The 22,087-nt window shown below is 40.3% G+C and overlaps 1 protein-coding gene across 1 annotated transcript in view; it reads right to left on the reverse strand.

Moving 5' to 3' along the window:
• LOC138743197 (protocadherin Fat 1-like) overlaps nucleotides 1–22,087 on the reverse strand; it is a 134,331-nt gene that overhangs the window by 76,282 nt on the left and 35,962 nt on the right. The window contains exons 2-5 of the mRNA XM_069898149.1: nucleotides 10,509–13,764; nucleotides 7,148–7,462; nucleotides 3,032–3,093; nucleotides 490–804 (exon numbers count right to left, since the gene is read on the reverse strand). Of these exons, the coding sequence (XP_069754250.1) occupies nucleotides 490–804; nucleotides 3,032–3,093; nucleotides 7,148–7,462; nucleotides 10,509–13,734 (3,918 nt within the window). The 5' untranslated portion in view covers nucleotides 13,735–13,764. The remainder of the gene's footprint in view (nucleotides 1–489; nucleotides 805–3,031; nucleotides 3,094–7,147; nucleotides 7,463–10,508; nucleotides 13,765–22,087) is intronic.

Below are 22,087 nucleotides of genomic sequence, written 5' to 3' on the forward strand. Positions count from 1 at the left end.
GAAGGTGAAGCAAAGGCCACCAGTCAGTTTCAGGTTTCCAGGAAGAGGACTTGGGAAGATTTTGCAGGAGGAATGGTGGAGGGAATGGTGAATGGGGGAGGGAGATATAGTCTTCTTTCTCCAGGCCCCACAAATGAGATTTCTACATTCATTTGGAGATCTCTCCTTCCCACAGAACTATTGCAGGCTTTCTTTTGTATTGGTGAAAAATTTTAAAATTACACTGTGGCCCTTCTGGATCAAAAGGACTCATATTTGCATAAATTCACAAAGCTCCTTTACACTAGTAATTTCTCATGCCTGCAATCCCCTGACAGAAGCCAAACTTGCACCATCAACTCCCTCCTAATATCCTGCTAACTCCTCTGATCCCCCACTCTGAGCACTCGACTTTACATCAGAGGCTTCGATTGCAACGGTGCAGATTGCATTCTTCATTCTTTTTAGTTGGGGCTTGCCATGTAAGAAACAAAACATATTTCTACTTACTGTCAGGATGTCGTAATCTCCTGGCACGAATTCCCACATGGATGACACCATTCCAGATTTTGGATTAATGGTGAATTTCTCTTCTTTGGAGTTGCCTTCAATGCTGTAGGTGACTTCTGCATTTTGTCCTATGTCTCGGTCAGAAGCAATCACCTTGTAGATGGGTTCTGGCTTGGTGGAGCTGCTGCGTTCGAGCAGTTTGACATTGTACAGGACCTCGGGGAACCTGGGGGCATTGTCATTTTCATCCATAATTTCCACCACCACCCTTGCGGTGGACAGTTTTGGAGGAATGCCATTGTCATTAACAGTCACCTGTAAAAAAAGTAGAGAGAACAGATTTTTGCCATCAAATCTACCGACAAGTTGTCAAGAACCAGTGATGTTCCAGGAAATGCACTGGAAGAAAATAAGATCGTTTGACTGTTGTTTTTTTTTCACGTCCCATACACCTCTCATTGAGACAGCTGCAAAAAAAATTATAGTAAAACACAAAAGACGCAGATGATGGTGTCGTAAGCATAAAAAGAATTGCTGGAGGAACTCTGCAGGTCAGACCGCATCCATGAATAGATATGGTCAGTCAAAACTTCTGGGTCTGGATACAGGGTGGGTTTTGAACAAAAAGATTAATTCTTGAGATGGGAGCAATGTTGAGTGAAATAATTTAATTTGTCTCTGAGACAGCATGAATATTTTATATTTTAAATTTAGACATACAGCACAGTAACAGGCCCTTCTGGCCCATGAGCCCGTCCCGCCCAATTACACCTAAATGACTAACAATCTGGAAAATTTTGAAGGGTGGGAGGAAACCAGAGCACTCAGAGGAAACATGGGGAGAAGGTACAAACTCCTTACATGCAGCTCAGGATTCAAACCTTGGTCACTGACACGGTAACAGTATTGCACTCACTGTTAAGTCAACCGTTTCATAAAATCTCCCAAAAGGAAATGTATGGAGAATAGGATTGAAAAATTACATGTTAAAAGTTCAATCTCATTGACAAGGGGGAGTTCACAGAACAGACCCACGAGAAGGCCGCCTCACAATAAGGTCTCTAAATGGGAATACGTCAAACTGTGAGACTCAACTTTGCCCCAGGCTGTGAATCTAAAGAGGAGAAAGACACAATTATCAAAGAATCCAGCTGAAATCTTGCAAAGCGAGGCACAAAATAATCCTACTCATGATCATCATGAGTTTGTCAGATCATCAGTCAAATTCTTTTCCCCTGCCCTTCAAGAAGACAAGAAGACAGGAAGACCATGATATTCTGCCTGGATCCCTGCGGAGAGAAGGCAGAAAGTACTCTGAACATCTCCAGTCTACTCCCTATCACCCATCTTAGCCTGCATAGAGCAGCAAAGATAGTGGAGAAGCAGTGGCAGGAGTTTCTCGGAATAATATGGGAAATGCACAATAGGTTCTCCGTCAAAGATGGAAAAGCATTCTACGGGGAGGTTCACACAACTGTGGCTGCCAAGGGAAGTCAAAAATAGCAGGAAAACAAAAGGAAGGGCGCGCAGTCTTGCAGAAATTAGTGGAAGCTGGAGATTGGGTAGATTTTAAAGACCATCTATAAATAAAATAGAAAAAAAAAAGATTTTAAAAAGCAGCCGAAGGCAACTTAAAAAGTAATAAGGGGAGGAAAAAATGAAATCTAGCCAGTAACACAAAAGAGGACAGCAAATGTTTTTTTTTTCCTGATCCATAAGAGAAATAAGTCTAGTCACTGGGCCTCTGTAAAATTATGGTGATGGGAGAACAAGGAAATGGTGGCTGAACTGATCTGGTATTTTGCTTCATTCTTCACTGTAGAAGATACCAGTGATATGTCATAAATTTGAGAGAGTCCAGGGCAGAAGGGTGTGTAGTTGCTATCCCTAAGGTGAAGGTGCTTTGGAAGCTGAAGGTTGATAAGTCACCTGGTCCAGACGAACTACGGCCTATGGTTCTGAAAGAGGTAGCACAAGAGAATGCACTGGGAGTAACTTTTCAATATTCACTGGAGTCGGGAATGGTTCTTGAGGTCAGGAAAATTGCAAATGTCCCTCCAGAACAGAGATGAGGAGAAATGTCTTCAGCCAGAGTGTGGTAAATCCACAGATGACTGTGGAGACCGAGCTATTGGGTATATTTAAAGTAGAAGTTGATAATTTCTTGATGAGTAAGGGCATCAAAGTTTGTGAAGAGAAGGTAAGAAATGAGGTTGCAAGGAAGAATACATCAGTCATGACTGAAATGGCAGAAAAGACTTGATTGGCAGAAGTTCCTAATTCTGCTCCTATCTCCAGTGGTCTTACACTCAAAAGATCATAAATTGTTCCTCTATAGAGTGAGGCCATTGGCTACTTGTTCCTCATCACAAAAGCCACGATTTTCAGAAATTAGTTCCAACACATATTGATGCATGTTTCTGTCTTGGAGAGACTGAATGAATGTTGACAACCTTACCATTAGGATTGACATTGCCTTCTTCTTGATTATTATAACGCTTCATCACAGTGACAAGAAATTGGCTTGCCATGAGCAACTCACCTCTAAATTGTGCTCGTCTCTCTTTTCACGATCCAGTTTACGTGCTGTGGTGGTGATGAGGCCTAGAAGAAAAAGGGGCAGATTTATTGTCAGAGTACACTCATGACATCACATACAACCACAAGATTCCTTTTTCCTGTGGGCTCAGCAGAATTAACATTAATTGGTAGTGCAAAAACTAAACCGTACACAACAAAAGCTGCACTGTTTCAGTCAATAGTGCCTATTTACAGGGAATACCATGACATGAAGTCAACCTGCTTGAGTTCAATTGGGTTCCACACTCTCACATCCACAACGTTGATTTCTGTAATTTGTTGTAAGATTGATGGATAATCAATAATGTATCCACAGCGGGAAGGAAGGAAGAGTATCACAGAGAGATTTTATACAGTACTGAAACCACCACACCAGCCATCACTCCCACAGAACACATTATCCCCACATTCCCATACTTCACCGACATTATTGCACACAATTTACAAGGGGGAATTAACCTACTAATCAGCGCATTCTGAGCAAAATGTACTCAAGAATACCTCCAGTCATGCTGCCTCTCTACAGTAATAGTCACTGAATATTTGCATGAGGGTATAATTTCTTGTGTCTGACTCACTGCCAATCTATAATGATTCAACTCATACAATTTTATGTTGCTAACTTTCTCGAAAGGATTGAACTTGGATTTGTGCAGCTTGCATGGAAATCCACGTATCTAGAATTTAAACTCTCACACCATTTACATTAAGAGAATGCATCCTGCACCAACTGCCACCTGGAATGAAATCTAGAAAAAAGCTCAAAATTATCACTACCATCACAATTTCACTGCTGACTGGACAAACAATCTTTGGCCTAAAATACAGATGATTGGTATTAGATCTATGGTTGAAAAAAATAATTTCAAATCTCAAGAAACAATTTCGTTTGGAATTAAACTGAACTAATGACCAAAAGGTGAACTATATTTATGGTGCATTATCTTAATTGGATAATTGCAGAAAACAAACCGACATGTTGACTTTCCAATACAAACTGAACACCCCTTGTATAATATCTGACAATTGGACAAATATCTTTCAATATGGGTAACCTAAATTGAAAACAGGTAATACATAATAATCAACTGAGCAAATGCAAACAGTAAAGCATACCGAAGTGTTTGCTTTTTTGCTATTTGAAGTCTTCACCAGTCACATCATGTCTAAACAGAAACATGAAAATCAAAAAGCTGTTTCCTTTTTTTCAAAGATTAGTCTGCCCTTACTGACCACCTCTGGGCAATAAGAACAGTACTGTACACATTTTTAACAAAGGTCTGCTATCTGCTGTAGAATAGACAGAGGAACTTGTTTAAATGCCATTGATAAGTCACGGCAGTGTTGAGTTGCTGTTTTTTCTAAATTGAATGCTCCACACTTTCAAAAATCTTTTTTAAGTATGTTCTATTAAAAAACAAGAAAATAATGATAAGCAATTTCATTCTGGGACAGTTAAAAAATTTAAAGTGAGATCATTTTAATTAGTAAATATTTTAATTATATACATTGTGATCATAAAAACTTTAATAGTATTTTTGAATCCAAATATTGTTGTAATTTGAGTAACCTCTTGGATACTTATTTGGATAAATGGCCCCAAAATTAATTTTTCTTTTTATCAAACACCATGGTTAGAAAGTGGGCTTAATCAAAATGGTGTTGGCAGCACCCAAGTGCTGTACAGTCGATGGAGGGTCACAGTTAGTGCTACACTATTACAGTGCCAGCTAATCGGGCACTGCCTGCGAGGACGCTGTCCTCCCCATGACCTGGGGGGGAATTCTCTGGGTGCTCTGGTTTCCTCCCACTCTCCAAAACGTACAGGATTGGTAAGTTAATTGGATTTCACGGGCTAGAGGGGCCTTCTATCACTCTGTATCATTAACATTTTTTAAAATTGTCCATGTTGTTGATGAACAGTTTCAGTTAAGGATGTCTGATCTGTGTAGGGCTCTAGGGTAAAAACAAACACCCATCAGAGAAATTAATTTTCTCACCAAAACATTTAATCAAAACTGATATATTGTGACAATAAACAGAAAATGTACTGTGTGCCCAGTGTTGGTGGTGAGGACACCCTCGCTTATGCAATACCCAAAATTCAGCAATCTCATGAAATAATGAAAAGAAGAATGGGAGACTGTTGAAGGAAAAGATTAAAGCAATGATTTGGTGAGGACAAGTGAAAAAACAAAGTATGGGAGCTCAAGAAGATGGAGAAATTGTTTAGATTTTTTACATGTATTGGAATTAGAGGAGTGTCATCAGCTCGATTCCTGCAAATGTGACCATATTTTTGACATTAACAGTGAATTATACGGTTCAGCCACTGTGCAATCATGGAGAAAATGTATGATGACCAGATTTGCACAATGATCTAATCCAGTAAATAAATTATGGCCTGAAACCCTCCTGTAAGGAGGAATATTTGCATTTTCAGATCTTCGCTTCCATTTCCTGCAGCAGCCAACTGCCTTGTTGAAACTTTTATTGGCTTATGAACTTTTCATGATTACTTTTTTTTTTGATCTTGCAAATCCAATGACGTGTCATTATGCTGACTTTAAAAATGAGCAAAAAATGTTTTCATATGAACAGTTAGATAATTAGCCTTGTTAACTAATGTAAACCACAATGCAAATTATAAAACAAAATGATAATTATATCCTTTTCTAAATATACTGTTCCAATATTTAAAGATCTGTCAATATAATGTAATCTTCTTTGGAGCAGTTCCTCCTCATCTGCCTCTTAAATCCCTGAATCTTTAGGCTATGTGCCTGTTCTAGTCTAGCCTACCAGTGCAAATAATTTTATAGCTGCTCTCTTATCTATCTTTTCTGTAACTTTATAGGTTCTTTAAGATCCCCTCCCTTCTGAATTCTACCGAGTATAGTTCCAGGCAACTCAATCTCTCCCCATATGCTAACCCCCTCATCTTTGGAATCAACCTGGTAAACTTCCTCTGTATGATCTCCAGACCCAGTATGTATATATATATTTTTTTTTGAAGGAGACCAGACCAGTATTCCAGGTGAGGCCACTCCAGTACCCTGTACAGTTGCAGCAGAATCTCCCTGCTCTTAAGTTCAATTCCTCCTGCAATGAAGGTCAATATTCAATTTGCCTTCTTGTTTACCTGTTGTAGCTGCAAACCAACCTTTTGCTATTCTCACATGAGCCCTCCCAAGTCCCTCTGCACAACAGCATGCTGCAATCTTTCACCATTGAAATAATTTGATCTTCAATTTATCCTTCCAAAATGGAACACGTTGCATTCATCTACATTATACGGCATTTAAACATGAACAGGAACTAGAAAAATAAACAAAAGTAACAATGACCTCGAAGTGTTTGTTATGAAAAGACAGAGTAAACATTGGAATGACTTGAACTCTAAAGAGGAAGCAATGCATCCACAAACCTATCCATTCAGAATACACCCACAAAGAGATTTATTCACAAGCCTGATTTGAACAGGTAGAGGCTTAATCAGGATTATCTACATGAATCAAACCAGAGAATAAAAATATAATAAGCTTTTCATGCATCCACTGTTTATGTGGTTTATCAATCTGTTAACAAATCTGAACTTCCCACCTCTGAAGAGGGTGTGCAAAATCATTGAGGACCCCTTCCACCCCGCACACAGCATCTTTCAGCTGCTGCCATCGGGGAAGAGATACAGGAGGATCAGAGCCAGCACCACCAGGCTGAGGAACAGCTTCTCCCCACAGGTAGTGAGAACGGCCTAAGGAACTGCTCACACTGACCATCCGAGACTCTCATATTCATGAAACAATATTTATTTTTGTATTTATGAATACTTGTCCTGCATATGTATTGTCTGTCAATATGTGTGTTCTATCTGGTTGTATGAATGCGTGTTTTGCACCAAGGACTGGAGAACGCTGTTTCGTCGGGATGTACTTGCACAAGCAGATGATAATAAACTTGACTTGTGGCTATTCTGATGAAGAAAATGTACATTTTTTTAAAAATTCCATCCAGAGCAGAAAATAGTTACGCAAGCAAACAAAACAAGAGGAAACAACATATGAAAAGGCTAACGTACCTGTGTTTGGGTCAATAGCAAAGAATCCTCTTGGGTTTTCACTACTAATCCTGAAGGTCAGCTGGCCCTGTGAGCTCGTGTCAGGGTCATTGGCTTCAATGCGAAGGACAGACTTAGCCATGGGGGAGTTTTCGAGGATTGAGGCATAGTACACTGGCGCTGTGGTCTGAGGAGGATTATCGTTAATGTCTATAATCTTGATGAAGATTTCAGTTGAAGCTACTAGTGGAATAACCCCTAAATCTGTGGCAAGAACTGTCAGCCAGTAGTGGGCGCACCTTTCACGATCAAGTGGCTCTGCGGTCTTTATTACTCCTGCAATCAAAGGCAGTAGATTACATTTGTAAACTGGCTTTCTTTCTATCTTCCTCTATCTTCTTTTGCTTTCTATGACCTGAAGAACAGATTCTGGCTTTGTAATAAAAACAATTATAGGGCAATCTTAATCTAATATGCTTCATGGGAAATTCATGGGATCAAGTACATCACTGGCCTTACAATCCATCTGATTAAACAGATTTTTACTTTTTGAGTAGAGCATAAATCCGCTCTATACTTACTTCCACATGGTAGACTGACCCGATAGGTTAGAACACATGAGTGAGCTAGCCAAATGACTATGAAATGTATGCTATGGGCAGAGGGTGGTAACAGAAGATTGTTTTTCAGATTGGAGGCATGTGACAAAATGTGTTCCATAGAGATACTGTATGTGGTGGGTCCTCTGTTGTTTATCTTATATGTTAATGATTTGGAAGAAGGTTGGCAGCATGGTTAGCAAGTTTGCAGATGTCACCAATTTTGGTGGTATTGTGGACGGTGAAGAAGGTTGTCTAAATTTCCAATAGGATAGAGATTATCAGGAAAAGTGAGCAAAGGGAATGGCAGATGAATGTTAACTGAACAAGTGAGTAGTGAAACATTTTGGCAAGTTAAAACAGGACAGGTCAACATACATTGAATGTCAGGGCCCTGGGAAGTTTTGTCAAGCTGAAAGACCTGAGGATACAAGTACCTAGTTCCTTGAAAATGGCTGCAGTGGAAGACACTGTATTTAAGGTGTATGGCATGCTTGCCTTCAATTGGGAAATGCATTGGGTACAAGAATTAGGACGTCATGTTGCAGTTGTTCAAAATGTTGGTTTGGCCATACTGAGTATTGGAAACAGTTCTGGTCATGACAACACAGGAATTATGTGATTAGGCGAGAGAAATTCACAGGGATGTTGCCTGGATTGGAGGGCTTTAGTCATAATGAGAGGCAAGTACAGCAAATATCAGTGGACATCTGTTTCAGGTGAGTGTAGGGAAGTTTAGAGATAATTTTTTTTTAAATTACACAGAGTGGTGGCTGCTGGAGAAAGACACATGTTTGACAGTTGACTAAGTCTCGCTCTATTGTTTACCATGTGGGCAAAGCTGTCAAAATGTTATCAATCTTTCTGATGTTTAGAAACATACAATAACATCGGACATTGGTACCAAATGCAACAAATGTTTAGCATTCTGAAATCTAACTTCCAACCAAATGTATCTGGTCTATTCATTGTCTTCACTTCAGGTATCCCAAGGATTCTCATTTGATGAATGTTGATTTTATTGTCATACATATTGTACAGTACACACATCCACCAAGATTCTAAAAATAACTTGCGAAACTGGTACTTGTAACTATAATGGTAAACTGATTAAATTAAAAGAGACAATAAATACATAAGATACAAAAATATTCACAGCAATCCTCAGTAGATAAAAGTGACTTACAATAGTGAAGACTGTCCATGATTAGTGTACCAAGGAGAGCTTTAAGAGTCTGACAGCTGATGGGAAGAAACTACTCTTGAACCTACAGGTGCTGTGTTTCAGTCTTCTGTACCTTCTGCCTAAAAATAATTGCTTTCCACGTGGATTCAGATTCAGCAATGTTCAAGCTATGAAGCAACCCTTTGTATAAATGTTTTTTTTTAATTAATCTCTGGGCACCTCCCTGTCATCAGTTCTTTCAAACCACAAAACCGTATAGCATATTTTCCAAAAGCTTTAACACATGGAAAGTAGAAGCAATAGAAATTTAATGTTCCCTGTTCCTTCTTAAAGCAAGTATAGCAAAACAAAACATTTGCACCTTACACAATATTAAATTTCCATTACATTGGCTCACACACACACAAAAAAATCCCACAAAGATTCAAAAAGATTTACATTCCAACACCAAAAAAGTTTTGAAAGGCATATCAAGAACATTAGAATCACAAGTTATATAGCATGGAAACAGGCCCTGAGGCCAAATTAGTCCATGCCAACCAAAGTGCTTGTCTGAGCTCATCCTTCTTGCTTGAATTTAGCCCAGATCTTTCCAAACTACTATCCATTTAGTTCTACTTATCAATTTGGCTGTCCATTTACAACTTTAAACAGTTATATTTGTATCCATCTCCACTATTTCCCCAGGCAATTTGTTCCACATCCCTAGAGGTAAGTAAGAGGCAGGTTACAACCTTTAAAAGGCATTTGGGCAGATATATGGAAACTATCTTTCAATAATTTTTTTTAAATCATGAGAATTAAATTGAGATTGAGTTACTGGGACTATACTGACTGAAATTCAGAAAAAATGAGAGGGAATCTTATGGAGACTTTAAATTATTAAAGGGATAGATGAGATCAAGTCAGGAAAGTGATTTCCATCGGTAGGTGTGATTAGAGCTGTGGAAAAAGCCTCTCATGGTTCGGGAGAGTAGATTTATGACACAGAAAAGAAGGAACTGCTTTTCCAAGAAAGAAGTGAATCTGCCAGAGAAGCGGCTTCATTAAATATATTTAAGGCACGTTTAGACAGATTTTGGCATAATATAGGAATTAAGAGTTTGGGAAAAGGCAGATAGGTGGAGCTGAGCTCATGGCCACATCAGCTACGATCTTTTTAAATGGAGGATAAGGGTCGATGGACCAGATGCAGACTACTGTTCTCATTTCATATGCTGTTATTAACACTGAGTTCTCGTTAGCATTAATTTAGCCTCTAATTGAGCTGAAGCTCCACTGCAATTGGTTGAGAAAACTGGAATAGTCAACAAGAATTCCTAATCCTACAATTTGACTTTAGTTGACCGGTGCCAATACATTTCATGGGAGCTGCAGGGATTTCTCACATGATTAGATCACACCCTAAATAAAACTGAGTAAAACTAAACATTTTATAATCTTATCACATCAACATTCAGTTACAAATTCCCATATTCAAATGACCCTTCCAAAGATTACCATAAAATAACATGTTTTTGACATTCACCCAATTGAAAATATTATTAAATTGTGACCATCTGATCTTGATTAGCATTTCTGCTTATGTCCTTCTTACCTGTTTCATCATTAATCGTGAAAACTCCAAGACCTGTTCCACCCTTAATCGAATATCGAATCTCACCATCCTTCCCTTTGTCCTCATCCTGTGCAGTGAGTCTCATCACTGAGGTCCCCACAGGCATGCCTTCACTAACTGCACCTTTGAATGCAATGGAAGAGAAATGTGGCCGATAAAGGTTTTCATTGACATCAGTCACTTCAATTTCCACGTAGCCCGTGCAGCTCAGAGAATATGGTTTTCCATCATCATCGGCATGAGCTGTGAGATTGTAGAAGCTGTTATCTTCAAAGTCTAACTCCTTATTGAGGCGGATTGCTCCCATTAGTTCATCAATTCTGAAGGTATCGTCTCTGGATAGCAGGCTATAATGCACTTCACCTGCCTCTCCAAGATCTGGATCGAAGGCCTCTAACCACACTATGACTGTCCCCACTGGAATATCTTCAGGAACTCTCACCCTGTAGAAAGATGGGACAAATTCCGGAGGATTATCATTAATATCTTTTAAGATGACTGTTAGCTCAGTTGTTGAGAATAGTTGAGCTTCCAGATGAGGGCGATCCCTGGCTTCAATTTTTAAAACATATAGTGGATGACGTTCTCGATCTAACTCACCAGCGACGTACATCACACCTGAAGTTTTGTCAATGGAAAATGCTTCAGTATCGGTCAGGAGTGAGTATTCTATTTCTCCATTGTCTCCCAGATCATTATCATTTGCTTTCAGTTGGGTTACAATCCTTCCAAACTCTATGTTTTCAGGTACTACTACAGAATAACTATCCTGTAAGAATATTGGTTTGTTATCATTTGCATCCAGCACGTGAACTGTCAATAGTCTCCAAGAAGATTTCTGGGGCCTTCCGAGATCATATATTGTAATGTTTAAAGTATAAAGAGTTGTTGCTTCATAATCTAAGGGTAACACAACTTTTAGATCCCCGGTCTCCATCTCTGCAACGAAGCAGCTGTCTTCATTCCCATCGGTGATCACATACAGTAGCTTTCCATTGAAACCAGAGTCAGAATCAGTAGCATGAATATTCAAGATGGTTGAAAAGACTGGAATGTCCTCTCTTACATCAATGGAGTTTGGAAAATTGATGTCAAATTGTGGAGTGTGTGCATTGACAATGTGGATGTAAGAGAATGAATCATCATCATGTGGTTGATGGTGGGGTTTAACAGAACGTAAGAGGGTCTCTGCGAGCAGTTTAATTGCTCCAGTGTCTTCACAACGCATGCTGATCAATTGTGGGTCATCTGTTACAGTGAGGTTAACGTCTAGAGCAGAAGCATAGTTCTCCCCATCTGTGGCTGTTATCTTGAGATTAAAGAACGTTACCCTGTCTGGTCTGTAAGAGAAGGGATGCTTCAAAACTAGTGCTCCAGAAACTGGATTGAGATCAAAGAAGTCCAGTTCATTACCAGACAACAGTTTGTATTTAATCCCGTCCAGTTCATCTGCGTCGACTGCTGAGACAGTGGTGATGAGATACCCAATGGGGAGATCTGTTGAAATGTTCGCCTGACAATTGCTCTTCTCAAATAGTGGCTCATTGTCATTCAGGTTGTTCAAGTAAATTGTAACAGGGACTTCCATTTCATAGTCATATGGTGAACCCCAATCAGAGGCCCAAACTCGTAAATGGTAGACTCGCTGCATGAGTTCATAATCCAGGTCCTCAGATGTAACAATGGTCCCTGTAAAAGGATGAATGTCAAATGGAACAGGAGCAACATTGGCTATGCTGTAGGTCACATAACCATTTTCACCCTGGTCTTTGTCAGTTGCATTGACGGTTAATATACTTGTTCCAATTGGAACATTTTCATCAATACTTCCTTGGTATGAAGATGCTCTGAACTCTGGGACATTATTATTGCTGTCTATGAGATCAATCAAAACTCTGGTTGAGATCTGACCAACATGGGTCTTCACTTTCAATTCAAAATGGGACTGTTCCAAAAAATTCATTGGAGCTGAAGTGGTAATTAGGCCAGTTCGAGGATTTATCCGAAACTTTACACTGTCATGACTGTGTTCCAAACGGTATGTCTGATTTGTAAGTTTAGGATGAGCATTAACCATCACCACGGGACTGTTTAAAGGTGCAAACTCACATAATTTAACCTCATAGGGGTCTTCCTCAAACTTTAATTCTTCGGTGTGTTTTGGTGGCACATGGATGACTTTTATTGGTGAATAGTTAGTTGGGTTAAGTCCACCTCTCGCTCGAAGAGACAGGTTATAACCATGGGGATTGTTTGCCCAATTAGCCTCATTCTTATAAACTAACTTGAACTCCCTACTGCCATGGTAGAATGGTACCACTCGGAAATGACGTGATGAGTCCCCATCCACAATGTCCACTGTTTCGGCTCCTTCTTCTGCAGTGATAATAGCATATGTGGCATGGTGGTCAGATCCAGGAGGAATCAGACGTATAGAAAGGATTCCTGGTACCCTTAGACCAATTGGCTCCACACTGATGGCTAACTTTGCCACACTTCCAATCCCACTGTTTCCATGTAACTTCATCATGCGATCTACTGCCAAGATTTCCAGGTTATATTGCTTGAGAGTGGTGTAATTTAGGTGACGTGCCAGTGTGACAATTCCACTAGTCGGATGAATAGCAAAGAAATCAGTCCTGCCTTTGAAGGCATAATAAAATTCCGCATTTCTTCCAACATCAGCGTCCATTGCTGTGACTCTGGCAACACGTGACCTCAATGGGGTATCCTCTGGTATGGAGACAACATATGATGGTGGCGAAAAGAGAGGACGCAAGTCATTTCTATCCAGGATTTGAATCATCACCTTGGTCCAGACTTCGTAGTGGAATGTTTTCTCAGATGCCTGGACTGTTAGTATATAATGATCCTTCACTTCTCTGTTTAAAATAGCCATATTGGGGTATTTGGTCTTTATGCGTAAAAAGCAGAAATCACCCACTGTATATTCCTCAGCTTTGAAAATATTTGCATTGTCCCCAGAAATTATTTTATATCTAATGTCCCAGGCAGTCTCTGTCATTCGAATGCCCATTTTTATGCTGCTTTCCACATAGGTCTTGGGGGAGGAGTTTTCGTAAATGGTAGCATTGTAAACATGATGGGTGAATTGGAAAGGCAAAGAGTGTGGTTTCTCCAGATTCACTTGAGAAATGGCAGCCAGCACCAAAAGGGCTACAAGACACGTGTTCTTTACGGCCATGGTTCATTGCATTGGTATGCTTCTTAAAATCTGGAAGAGACAATGGAAAGTGATCATCACAAGCTCCTAATACAGTTAAAACCCCTGTTATCTGGACTCCAAGCAAATGGCAGCCTCAAACAAATGGCGAAAAAATTGCAGAAAATAAATAGGTAAAGAATATTGAACTTTAAAATTGGTGCTACTCACCTTTAGATCACCAATCACGTAACACCTAATCTCAAACAACCGGAAAATTCTTATCCAGCATCTACCAAGCCCCATAGGTGTCAGATACGAGGGGTTTTACTATACAGTACATCTTTCTCGTTCTCTCTCTCTCTCTCTCTCTTCCCTTTTCCCTCCGTCTCCTTTCACAAAACCAAAAACTATTCCCCCTCCCCCAATTAATTCTCACCTTTCCTCCCTCCTGTTCTCTTATCATATCCAATTAACTATGTTGTTGCTTGGCCTGTATTCTTCCGCTTCCCATTTTTCCCTTTTTGCTAGCCTTTTAATATAGGTCCCTGCCTGATTTTTGCTCACACCTTGAAGAAGGGCTCAGGTCCAAAACGTCAATAGTATATCTTTATCTCCTATGGATGCTTCGAGAGCTACTGAGTTCCTCTAGCATTTTACTACAATCACAGGGTCTGCAGACTTCCATGTTTTACTCCAATAATTCGGCAACCTTGGGACATGAGTGATGCCAAACCAGTAGATGTTTCAGACTGTTGGATGTTCCTCGTAGTCATACACAGATTCACTTGTATTCTAGAACTTTTACTTGTTTCAGAGGAGATAACAAATTTCCCAGTGAATCTTGTGAGTTTAAAGGAAGCAGGAAATACCCAAGCATTTAGGACCAAAACTTTGGTAATCTAGATGCCAACTGCAACCCATAGTTTGGCCTTCCCAGACACAGTCCAGACCCCATACCCCATGAACTCTAGACCTAGCTCACCTTCTGGGACCAGTATTAAATAAACCAGATGCTGGACCATCAGAACTTCTGAACAATCAGATCTCTGGAATTTTATCAAGGCATAGACACCATTTTTGACCCTAATGTAAACCCAGGATATTGTGATGTAATTGTGCCATTAAAGCCTTCCACTGTGTGGTCACCGAAAATCCACCTTATTTTGCTAGGACTCATCTGTCATCAGAGAAGCATGAGAACTGCAGATGCTGGAATCTCGAGCAAGCATTGATCAGTTGGAGGAACTCAGTGAGTGGGTCAGGCAGCATCCTTGGGCAGAAAGGGTCAGTAACCGTTTCAGGTCAGGACCCTTTCTCGATAAAGCATCCCAATCCAGAACATTGACTGAGCATTTCTGCCTATGGATACTGCTTGATCCTCTTAGTTTTTCCAGCCACTCATTGCTTGCAGAGGATCATCGTGCTGGTATGCGATTCTTGGGCACAACTTTCTACAGATATTCGGCTGCTTTGATTTTAATTAATTAAATTAATCCATGGTTGAGAGACCTTGCATCTGTAAAATAAAAACACAATCCTGGAGAAACTCAGCAGGTCAAACAGGGTACTTTATATAGCAAAGATAGATATGCGTAACAGGCGTAGACCTCATTAACCTTCTGGCGATACTGGGCCTTGAGGATCTCCATCATTTCTTGGTATGAGTTGGCGTCGCTGATAATGGGAAAACCTGGGGCCTGACCCACGAGAGGAGTAGTTTCAGCTGATCTGCTTCAGTGATGATGACACCCGTGGCTGCCGTCAAAAGGTTTTTGAAGCATCATAACCTCAGCTCGAAGGTGTTTGGGGGGTCACCAGGGCTTGATGTCAAGTTTCTCTGGTTTCAGGTACTGTTCCAAACTCCTTTGAAAATTTTAGCTATTAAAATTCAATAATTTACAAAAGGCTGAGTAGTGAAACTATCAGGCTTTTTAATAACTAAAGATTGGAATACTATCAAACAACTATCCACCTCCTTGACTGATTCAGAGCAAATGTAAAAGGGTGGCATGCAAGGGGCTATGAGTAGGATCGGTCTCAGGAGGTGTGTCCAATCAATAGCAGCCAATCATGGTATAACAGTGGTTTACCACACGTAACCAATGTTTCAGCCTTGAGCCCTTCATCCCTTCATCAAGGTATGAGCAAAATGTAGGCAGGTTCCCAAACAATTTAATTGTGCCTACAATTTGCTCATACCTTGATGAAAGGCTCAAGCCCGAAACGTCAATTATGTATCTTTATCTTTGCTATATAAAGTACACTGTTTGACCTCCTGAGTTTCTTCAGCTTTGTGTTTTTAATTCAATCATGGTGTCGGCAGACTTTTGTGATTTACTCCTTTTTATTTTGCTTACCTACCAAGGTGAATTTTAATCCCTTTCTATATCTTTGCGATACTGATCATTTTCTTAAATTTAAATGTAGACATAGAGCACGGTAACAGGCCATTTCGACCCACGAGAAGCTACTGCACAATTTACACTCAATTAACCTACACTGTCAGTATGTTTTGAATGGTGGGAGGAAACTGGAGCACCCGTAGAAGACCCACACAGACACGGGGAGAACGTACAAACTCCTTACTAATAGCATGGGATTTGTGGGGGTCCTGCTTGCTGGCACTGTAAAGGCATGGCGCTAACTGCTACACCAACCTTTAAAAAAAACATTAAACAGTGGCACAGTAAATCAATCTTCTGAAGTTTCCTTTGGATCAGTAATCGGATTCCATGGATGATGACATTTGTCTTGATTGCTAGTTGAGTTTGACATCTCTTTCATTTTGTTTGAGCCTCTGGCAAACCTACATGTTCCTTTTGGCCTCCAGTCATGACTTGTCAGAATGTGCAAAAGAGATTATCATCATTCTGCCTTAGTGAATGAAATCCAACTAAATAAAATCAATCCATGGTGTAATTTAATAACAGCAGAAATAAATTGCCTGGTGAGAACTTTGGAGGTTGGCAGATCTATGAAGACAAAGACCTGGTGGGCATCATGACCTAAAGGATCAATTATTTCTTTATCTCCAGAGTTTCTGTTTGCCCTGCTACATTCTTCCAGCAGTTTAATTTTTGCTTGATATTCCCGTTGTTTATATCTCCAAGCTATTAATTAGTTCAGGAGAGCAAGGTATCACCTGATATCACGACTGCTCATCATCAGCTGAGATCCAAACATGGACCAAAGAGCGAAATTCTGAAGATGAGATGAGAGTCACTGCCCTAGATATTATAGCAACTTTTGACCAAATGAGGCATTAAGGCTAGCTAATAAAAGTGAAATCAATGGGCATCAAAAAGAAAACACCAAGTGGTTGGAGATATACCTTGCATAAAGGAAGATTGTGGTTCTTTAACCTTGTGGATGTCAATCACCACTATAGAACAGTGGTTCTCAACCTTTTTCTTTCCACTCACATGCCACTTTAAGTATTCTCTATGCCATAGGTGCTCTGTGATTATTAAGGGATTGCTAAAGGTGTTATGTGGGTGGAAAGAAAAGGTTTGAAAACTGTTTTAATTGTACTTAATTGACTCATTATGTGAATGGTTTCATAACTCCAAAGGAAGGCCACTGACAATTTTTCTCAAGCAAAATATTTCAGTAACAATTGGGTCTGGGGCAATAATTCTCAACCTTCCCTTCCCACTCACATCCCACCTTAAGCACTCCCTTACTAATCACAGAGCACCAATGGCAGAGGGATTACTTAAAGTGGGATGTGAGTGGGAAGAAAAAGGTTGAGAACCACTGCTGTAGGATATTCTCAGTGCAAGGTCCCAGACCCAATCAACTTCGCCTGCTTCCATCATGAGCTTAGAAGTGGGGATTCAGGCTGATGGTTGCAAAATATTCAATTCCATTCAAAACTCCTCAACAAATGATTTACCCATATTCAGCAAAACCAAAACAAGTTCACATATGGATTGATAAGTGGTAATTATCCTTCGCTACTGTCATTCCAGACAATATCCATTTTTAGAGGAGCAATCTAACCACTACCACTGATATTCAATGGTAGGATAAGCAGATGGAAGCAGGCAGGGAGGGGAGGGAATCTGGGACAATCAGAAGGAGAGAGGAAGGAACTTTGAAACTTCAAAACTCATGCCATCCTGGTCCGAATAACTCCCCAACCCTTCAAAATCATGGCAAGGCTGCACATTCTCAGTGACTGCTGGCTTGCTAGAAACCTTCCAGGACCTGTGGGCATTGCAGGAGCTGGAATGCATCATGAACAAGGATGATATATTTTAATACAAGAGGATTTGCCCTTAAAATCATTTAAAAATACAGCAGAGAATGGAAAGCAAAAGAAAAACCACGCACAAAATGGGGACATGGGGATGAAGTGCATAAAAAATAAACCTAAATGGCTTGTTCTTCCGCATGAATCTCAAACATTATTGTGGTCAGAGGTTCCTCAGTTAACAGGTTCTATTCATTATGATTCTTGCACAAATTTTACTTTTTTTAATACATTGCCCCAGCATCATAATTGTTCAGCTTCCAAATTCAATTTCACCATAATTTGTCTGGTGTCCTTCCATTGAATTTTATTCCAAGCAGCTGCCGTTCAACCACCTTTATGAAATGTTCACTACTGTTGCCGTCAATTCCTAACTTTGTCCAGTGTGTCGACAAGCAATGGAGTGGGGAATATCCTGGCTTTATCTCTTTATCCATTAGGCAAACAAGAAATCTGCAAATGCTGGAAAACTGAAGCAAAACACAAAATGCTGTAGGAACTCAGCAGGTCAGGCAACATCTTTCAAAACCAATAATCAGCCTTTCAGGTATAACAGGAAATAAGTGGATTCCTGAATAAAAGGGTGGTGGTGGGTGGGGGGTGGAGAACAAAGTAGACAGACTGGCAGGTGATAGGTGAATGCAGGAAAGAGAGGAGGAGAAATGTGCTGAGGTGAAGAGGGAAAGGGCAGAGAGCTGAGAAAGATACTCTCTGATAGGAGGGCTGGAGGAAGGTTTTGGTTACAAGATGTAGGGAGGAGAAAAAGATGCAAAGGAGAAGGAGGAAACATATCAGAGAGATAAGGGAAAGAAGGGAGAGGGAAGGGGGCCACCAGAAATTGGAGGTCAATATTGATGGCATCTAGTTGGACACTGCCAAGATGGAATAAAAGGTGCTGTTCCTCCAATTTACATGTGGCCTCACCTCACAGAACATGAGACCATGGACAAGACATGTCAGTGTGGGAATGGCAAGTGGAATTGAAGTGGGAGTCACCTCATCTGTGCTGGTTTCAATTTGTGGTGTTTACAAACTGCCTTGTGAGAGAGAAAAAAAAGAATCATCTGCATTTGAACACAGCTAAATGACTCAAACTGTGAGCCGATTCTGGTCAGTATCCCGAACGACTTTATTCGCTTGCTGTTCTGTAGCCCTGTTGAATCTCCATGCCACAGGTTAAGGGTCACGCGCATAGGACTGGAAAGTTGCAAATGCCTGCGAAACCACACGAAACAGGGCACTAGAGCAAACAAATCAGATCAAATTCAGGACTTTAATGATACAGTACTTAATTATTCATTCGCGTTCTCAAGGGGTATTAAATTCCACACTACCTTTTCAATATTCAGACTTCAAGTCCAGTCAAGAAACAGAATGTTGGAAGATGTCTGTTTTGTTCTTTGTCTCAAGGACATTCTTTTTATAGTATGGTTTTGTCATTGCTAGAATACAGTATGCTCCAGAGTAATCAAATTGTCTGCAGCATTATTTGTTCTTCTTCATGATGGAACATATTTTGTCAGTTTATCTGCATGCAAAACAGAATACAACAATTCCTTTATGATAAAGGTGAAAGGCCTACAAACCCATTATGGAATTGTCTGTTATCCCCAGTTCATTTCTCATCACCACATGTAGTCTTTAACCTAGCCTCATCTGGACTCAAAATGAATGCCTCACTTACAAAAAAAAACTTAACAGTTAACCGCTGGCTTCTTGTTAGCAAAAAAAAACAAAGACCTCAGTTCATCTTAGAAACTAATCATATTGCTTCCTTGACAAGATGGTAATCTTTGCTTTGTCTTTTTCTGAGAGTGAGCTGCATTCATTCCTATCAAATGTTTATGCTACCTGTGTCAGAGACCAGTATTTGCTTGTGTGGTGATTTTATCTTGTTACGAGCCCGGAGGACTCCAAAACCCAGCAGCAATAGAAATTCACTGACAAATGGTTACTTTAGCAAAAGTTGCTTTTAATTACCTTTAAAAATAATAACAGGATCAAACTTTAAATTATCACTCTTAACCTAACTTAACCCTCTTCTAATTGTATGTAATGTGTATTTAGGAAAGTTCTCTGTTCCACTGTCCATTTTCATTTACTTTTCACTTCTTCAAGTTCACTGGTATCAGGCAATTCTTATACCGGGTGCAGAATTTAACATCTATGAATCATCACCAGGATCTGGTGCTTAAAGGTAAATGGTTACCACTCAGGAAGGTTCTTGTTGGTTTCAAAGGGCTATTTGTTGCTTGTTGGACACACACACACATATTTCCTCCAATCAATCACTTCAGTGTCTTACCGAAGAAACTTGTCCCATCATGGGTTTTCCAGATGATAACCTCTTCTCCCAGGTCACCACAGAGTTCCTCTTGTTTCCCTTATTTCACGAGAAACACTCTAGCCAGCCATTTCCTCTGGTAAGGACTACAAGGGTTTTCAACAGGCTGAACTCAGAACTCACAACTCACAACCCATCTTCAAAATGGTTTTATTTTTAAACAAGCCTGCCAGCTTGCCATTTTGTAGCTTCAACTGCTACTGTAGAACTGACCTCTCTCTCTCTCTTTCCAAAAGAGAAAATCACCTGTTTGTTTATTCACTCTCTGCTTGTAAAAACCACGTGACCTCTTCCAGGGCTCCAAACCCAATAGTTGAAAGATCTTAAAAGCATCCTGAGCCTGGACATGATTGACATTATGTTCCATTTGCACCTCCTTTTGAAGTCCTTTCGAAAGCACTTCCATTGTCTCTGCAAAGTCATTGGTGACACAATGTCTCACTTCAGTAAAGCTCTTGCATTTTAAAGGAGATGTCTTTTGTGAAGAGGTACAAGGACTGCCTAAAGAAATCTCTTGGTGCCTGTCACATTGACCACCGCCAGTGGGCTGATATCGCCTCCAACCGTGCGTCTTGGCGCCTCACAGTTCGGCGGGCAGCAACCTCCTTTGAAGAAGACCGCAGAGCCCACCTCACTGACAAAAGACAAAGGAGGAAAAACCCAACACCCAACCCCAACCAACCAATTTTCCCTTGCAACCACTGCAACCGTGTCTGCCTGTCCCGCATCGGACTCGTCAGCCACGAACGAGCCTGCAGCTGACGTGGACATTACCCCTCCATAAATCTTCGTCCGCGAAGCCAAGCCAAAGAAAAAACTCTGTGTGTGAGTGTAACCTACACTAAACTCCCACAATCTATCTCTTTTAAAGACATATTACCCATTACTATTCTAACATGTTCCGTAACCATCTTATTGCGCAACCTTTGGGAGCAATCATGGAAGCAAGAGTATATCAGTCTTGGAGCTGAGCAACTTATGTTACCAGGAACAGAGATAGTAACATGTGGATAGAGCACTTGCAGGTTGTTTGTATTCTCATGTACATAAAGGACTGAGCCCTGGTCATTACATCATATTAAAAATATTCAAAATAATTCAAGGGTGAAAACAAATTACATCAAAATTTAAAAACTGCAGATGCTGTAAATCTGAAACGAAACCAGAAAAGATTGTGGATACTCAGTAGGTCAGGGTCGCCTCGTGGAAGAGGAAACAGTTAATATTTAAGGTCCTGGACAATCAGATTTCAGATTTATTGTCAGAGTACATACATGACATCACATACAACCCTGAGATTCTTTTTCCTGTGGGCAAGGCAGAATTACCACTTATTGGCAGTGCAACAAAAAAAAACCAGACTCAACAAACACATGTAAACAAATAAAGAAATGACTGTGCAAGAGAGAAGAGTGCGAGAAATCAATAAAGTGCAAAAAGTAGGAGTCCTTAAATGAGACCCTGATTGAGTTTGTTGCTGAGGAGTCTGATGGTGGAGGGGTAACAGCTATTCCTGGTGGTGTGAGTCTTGTGGCATCTATACCTCATTCCTGATGGTAGCAACGAGAACAGGGAGTGTGCTGAGTGATGTGGATGGATCCTTGATGATTGCTGTTGCTCTCTGACAGCAGTGTTCCCTGCAGATATTCTCGATAGTGGGGAGGGTTTTATTCCTGGGCTGTATCCACTACCTTTGCGGGGTCTATGCTCAGGGGTATTGGTGTTGGTGTTCCCATACCAGAGTGTGGTGTAGCCGGTCAGTATGCTTTTCACCACACATCTGTAGAAATTTG

The sequence above is a fragment of the Narcine bancroftii genome, chromosome 9 (genome assembly GCF_036971445.1).
Source record: "Narcine bancroftii isolate sNarBan1 chromosome 9, sNarBan1.hap1, whole genome shotgun sequence".
NCBI lineage: Eukaryota > Metazoa > Chordata > Chondrichthyes > Torpediniformes > Narcinidae > Narcine > Narcine bancroftii.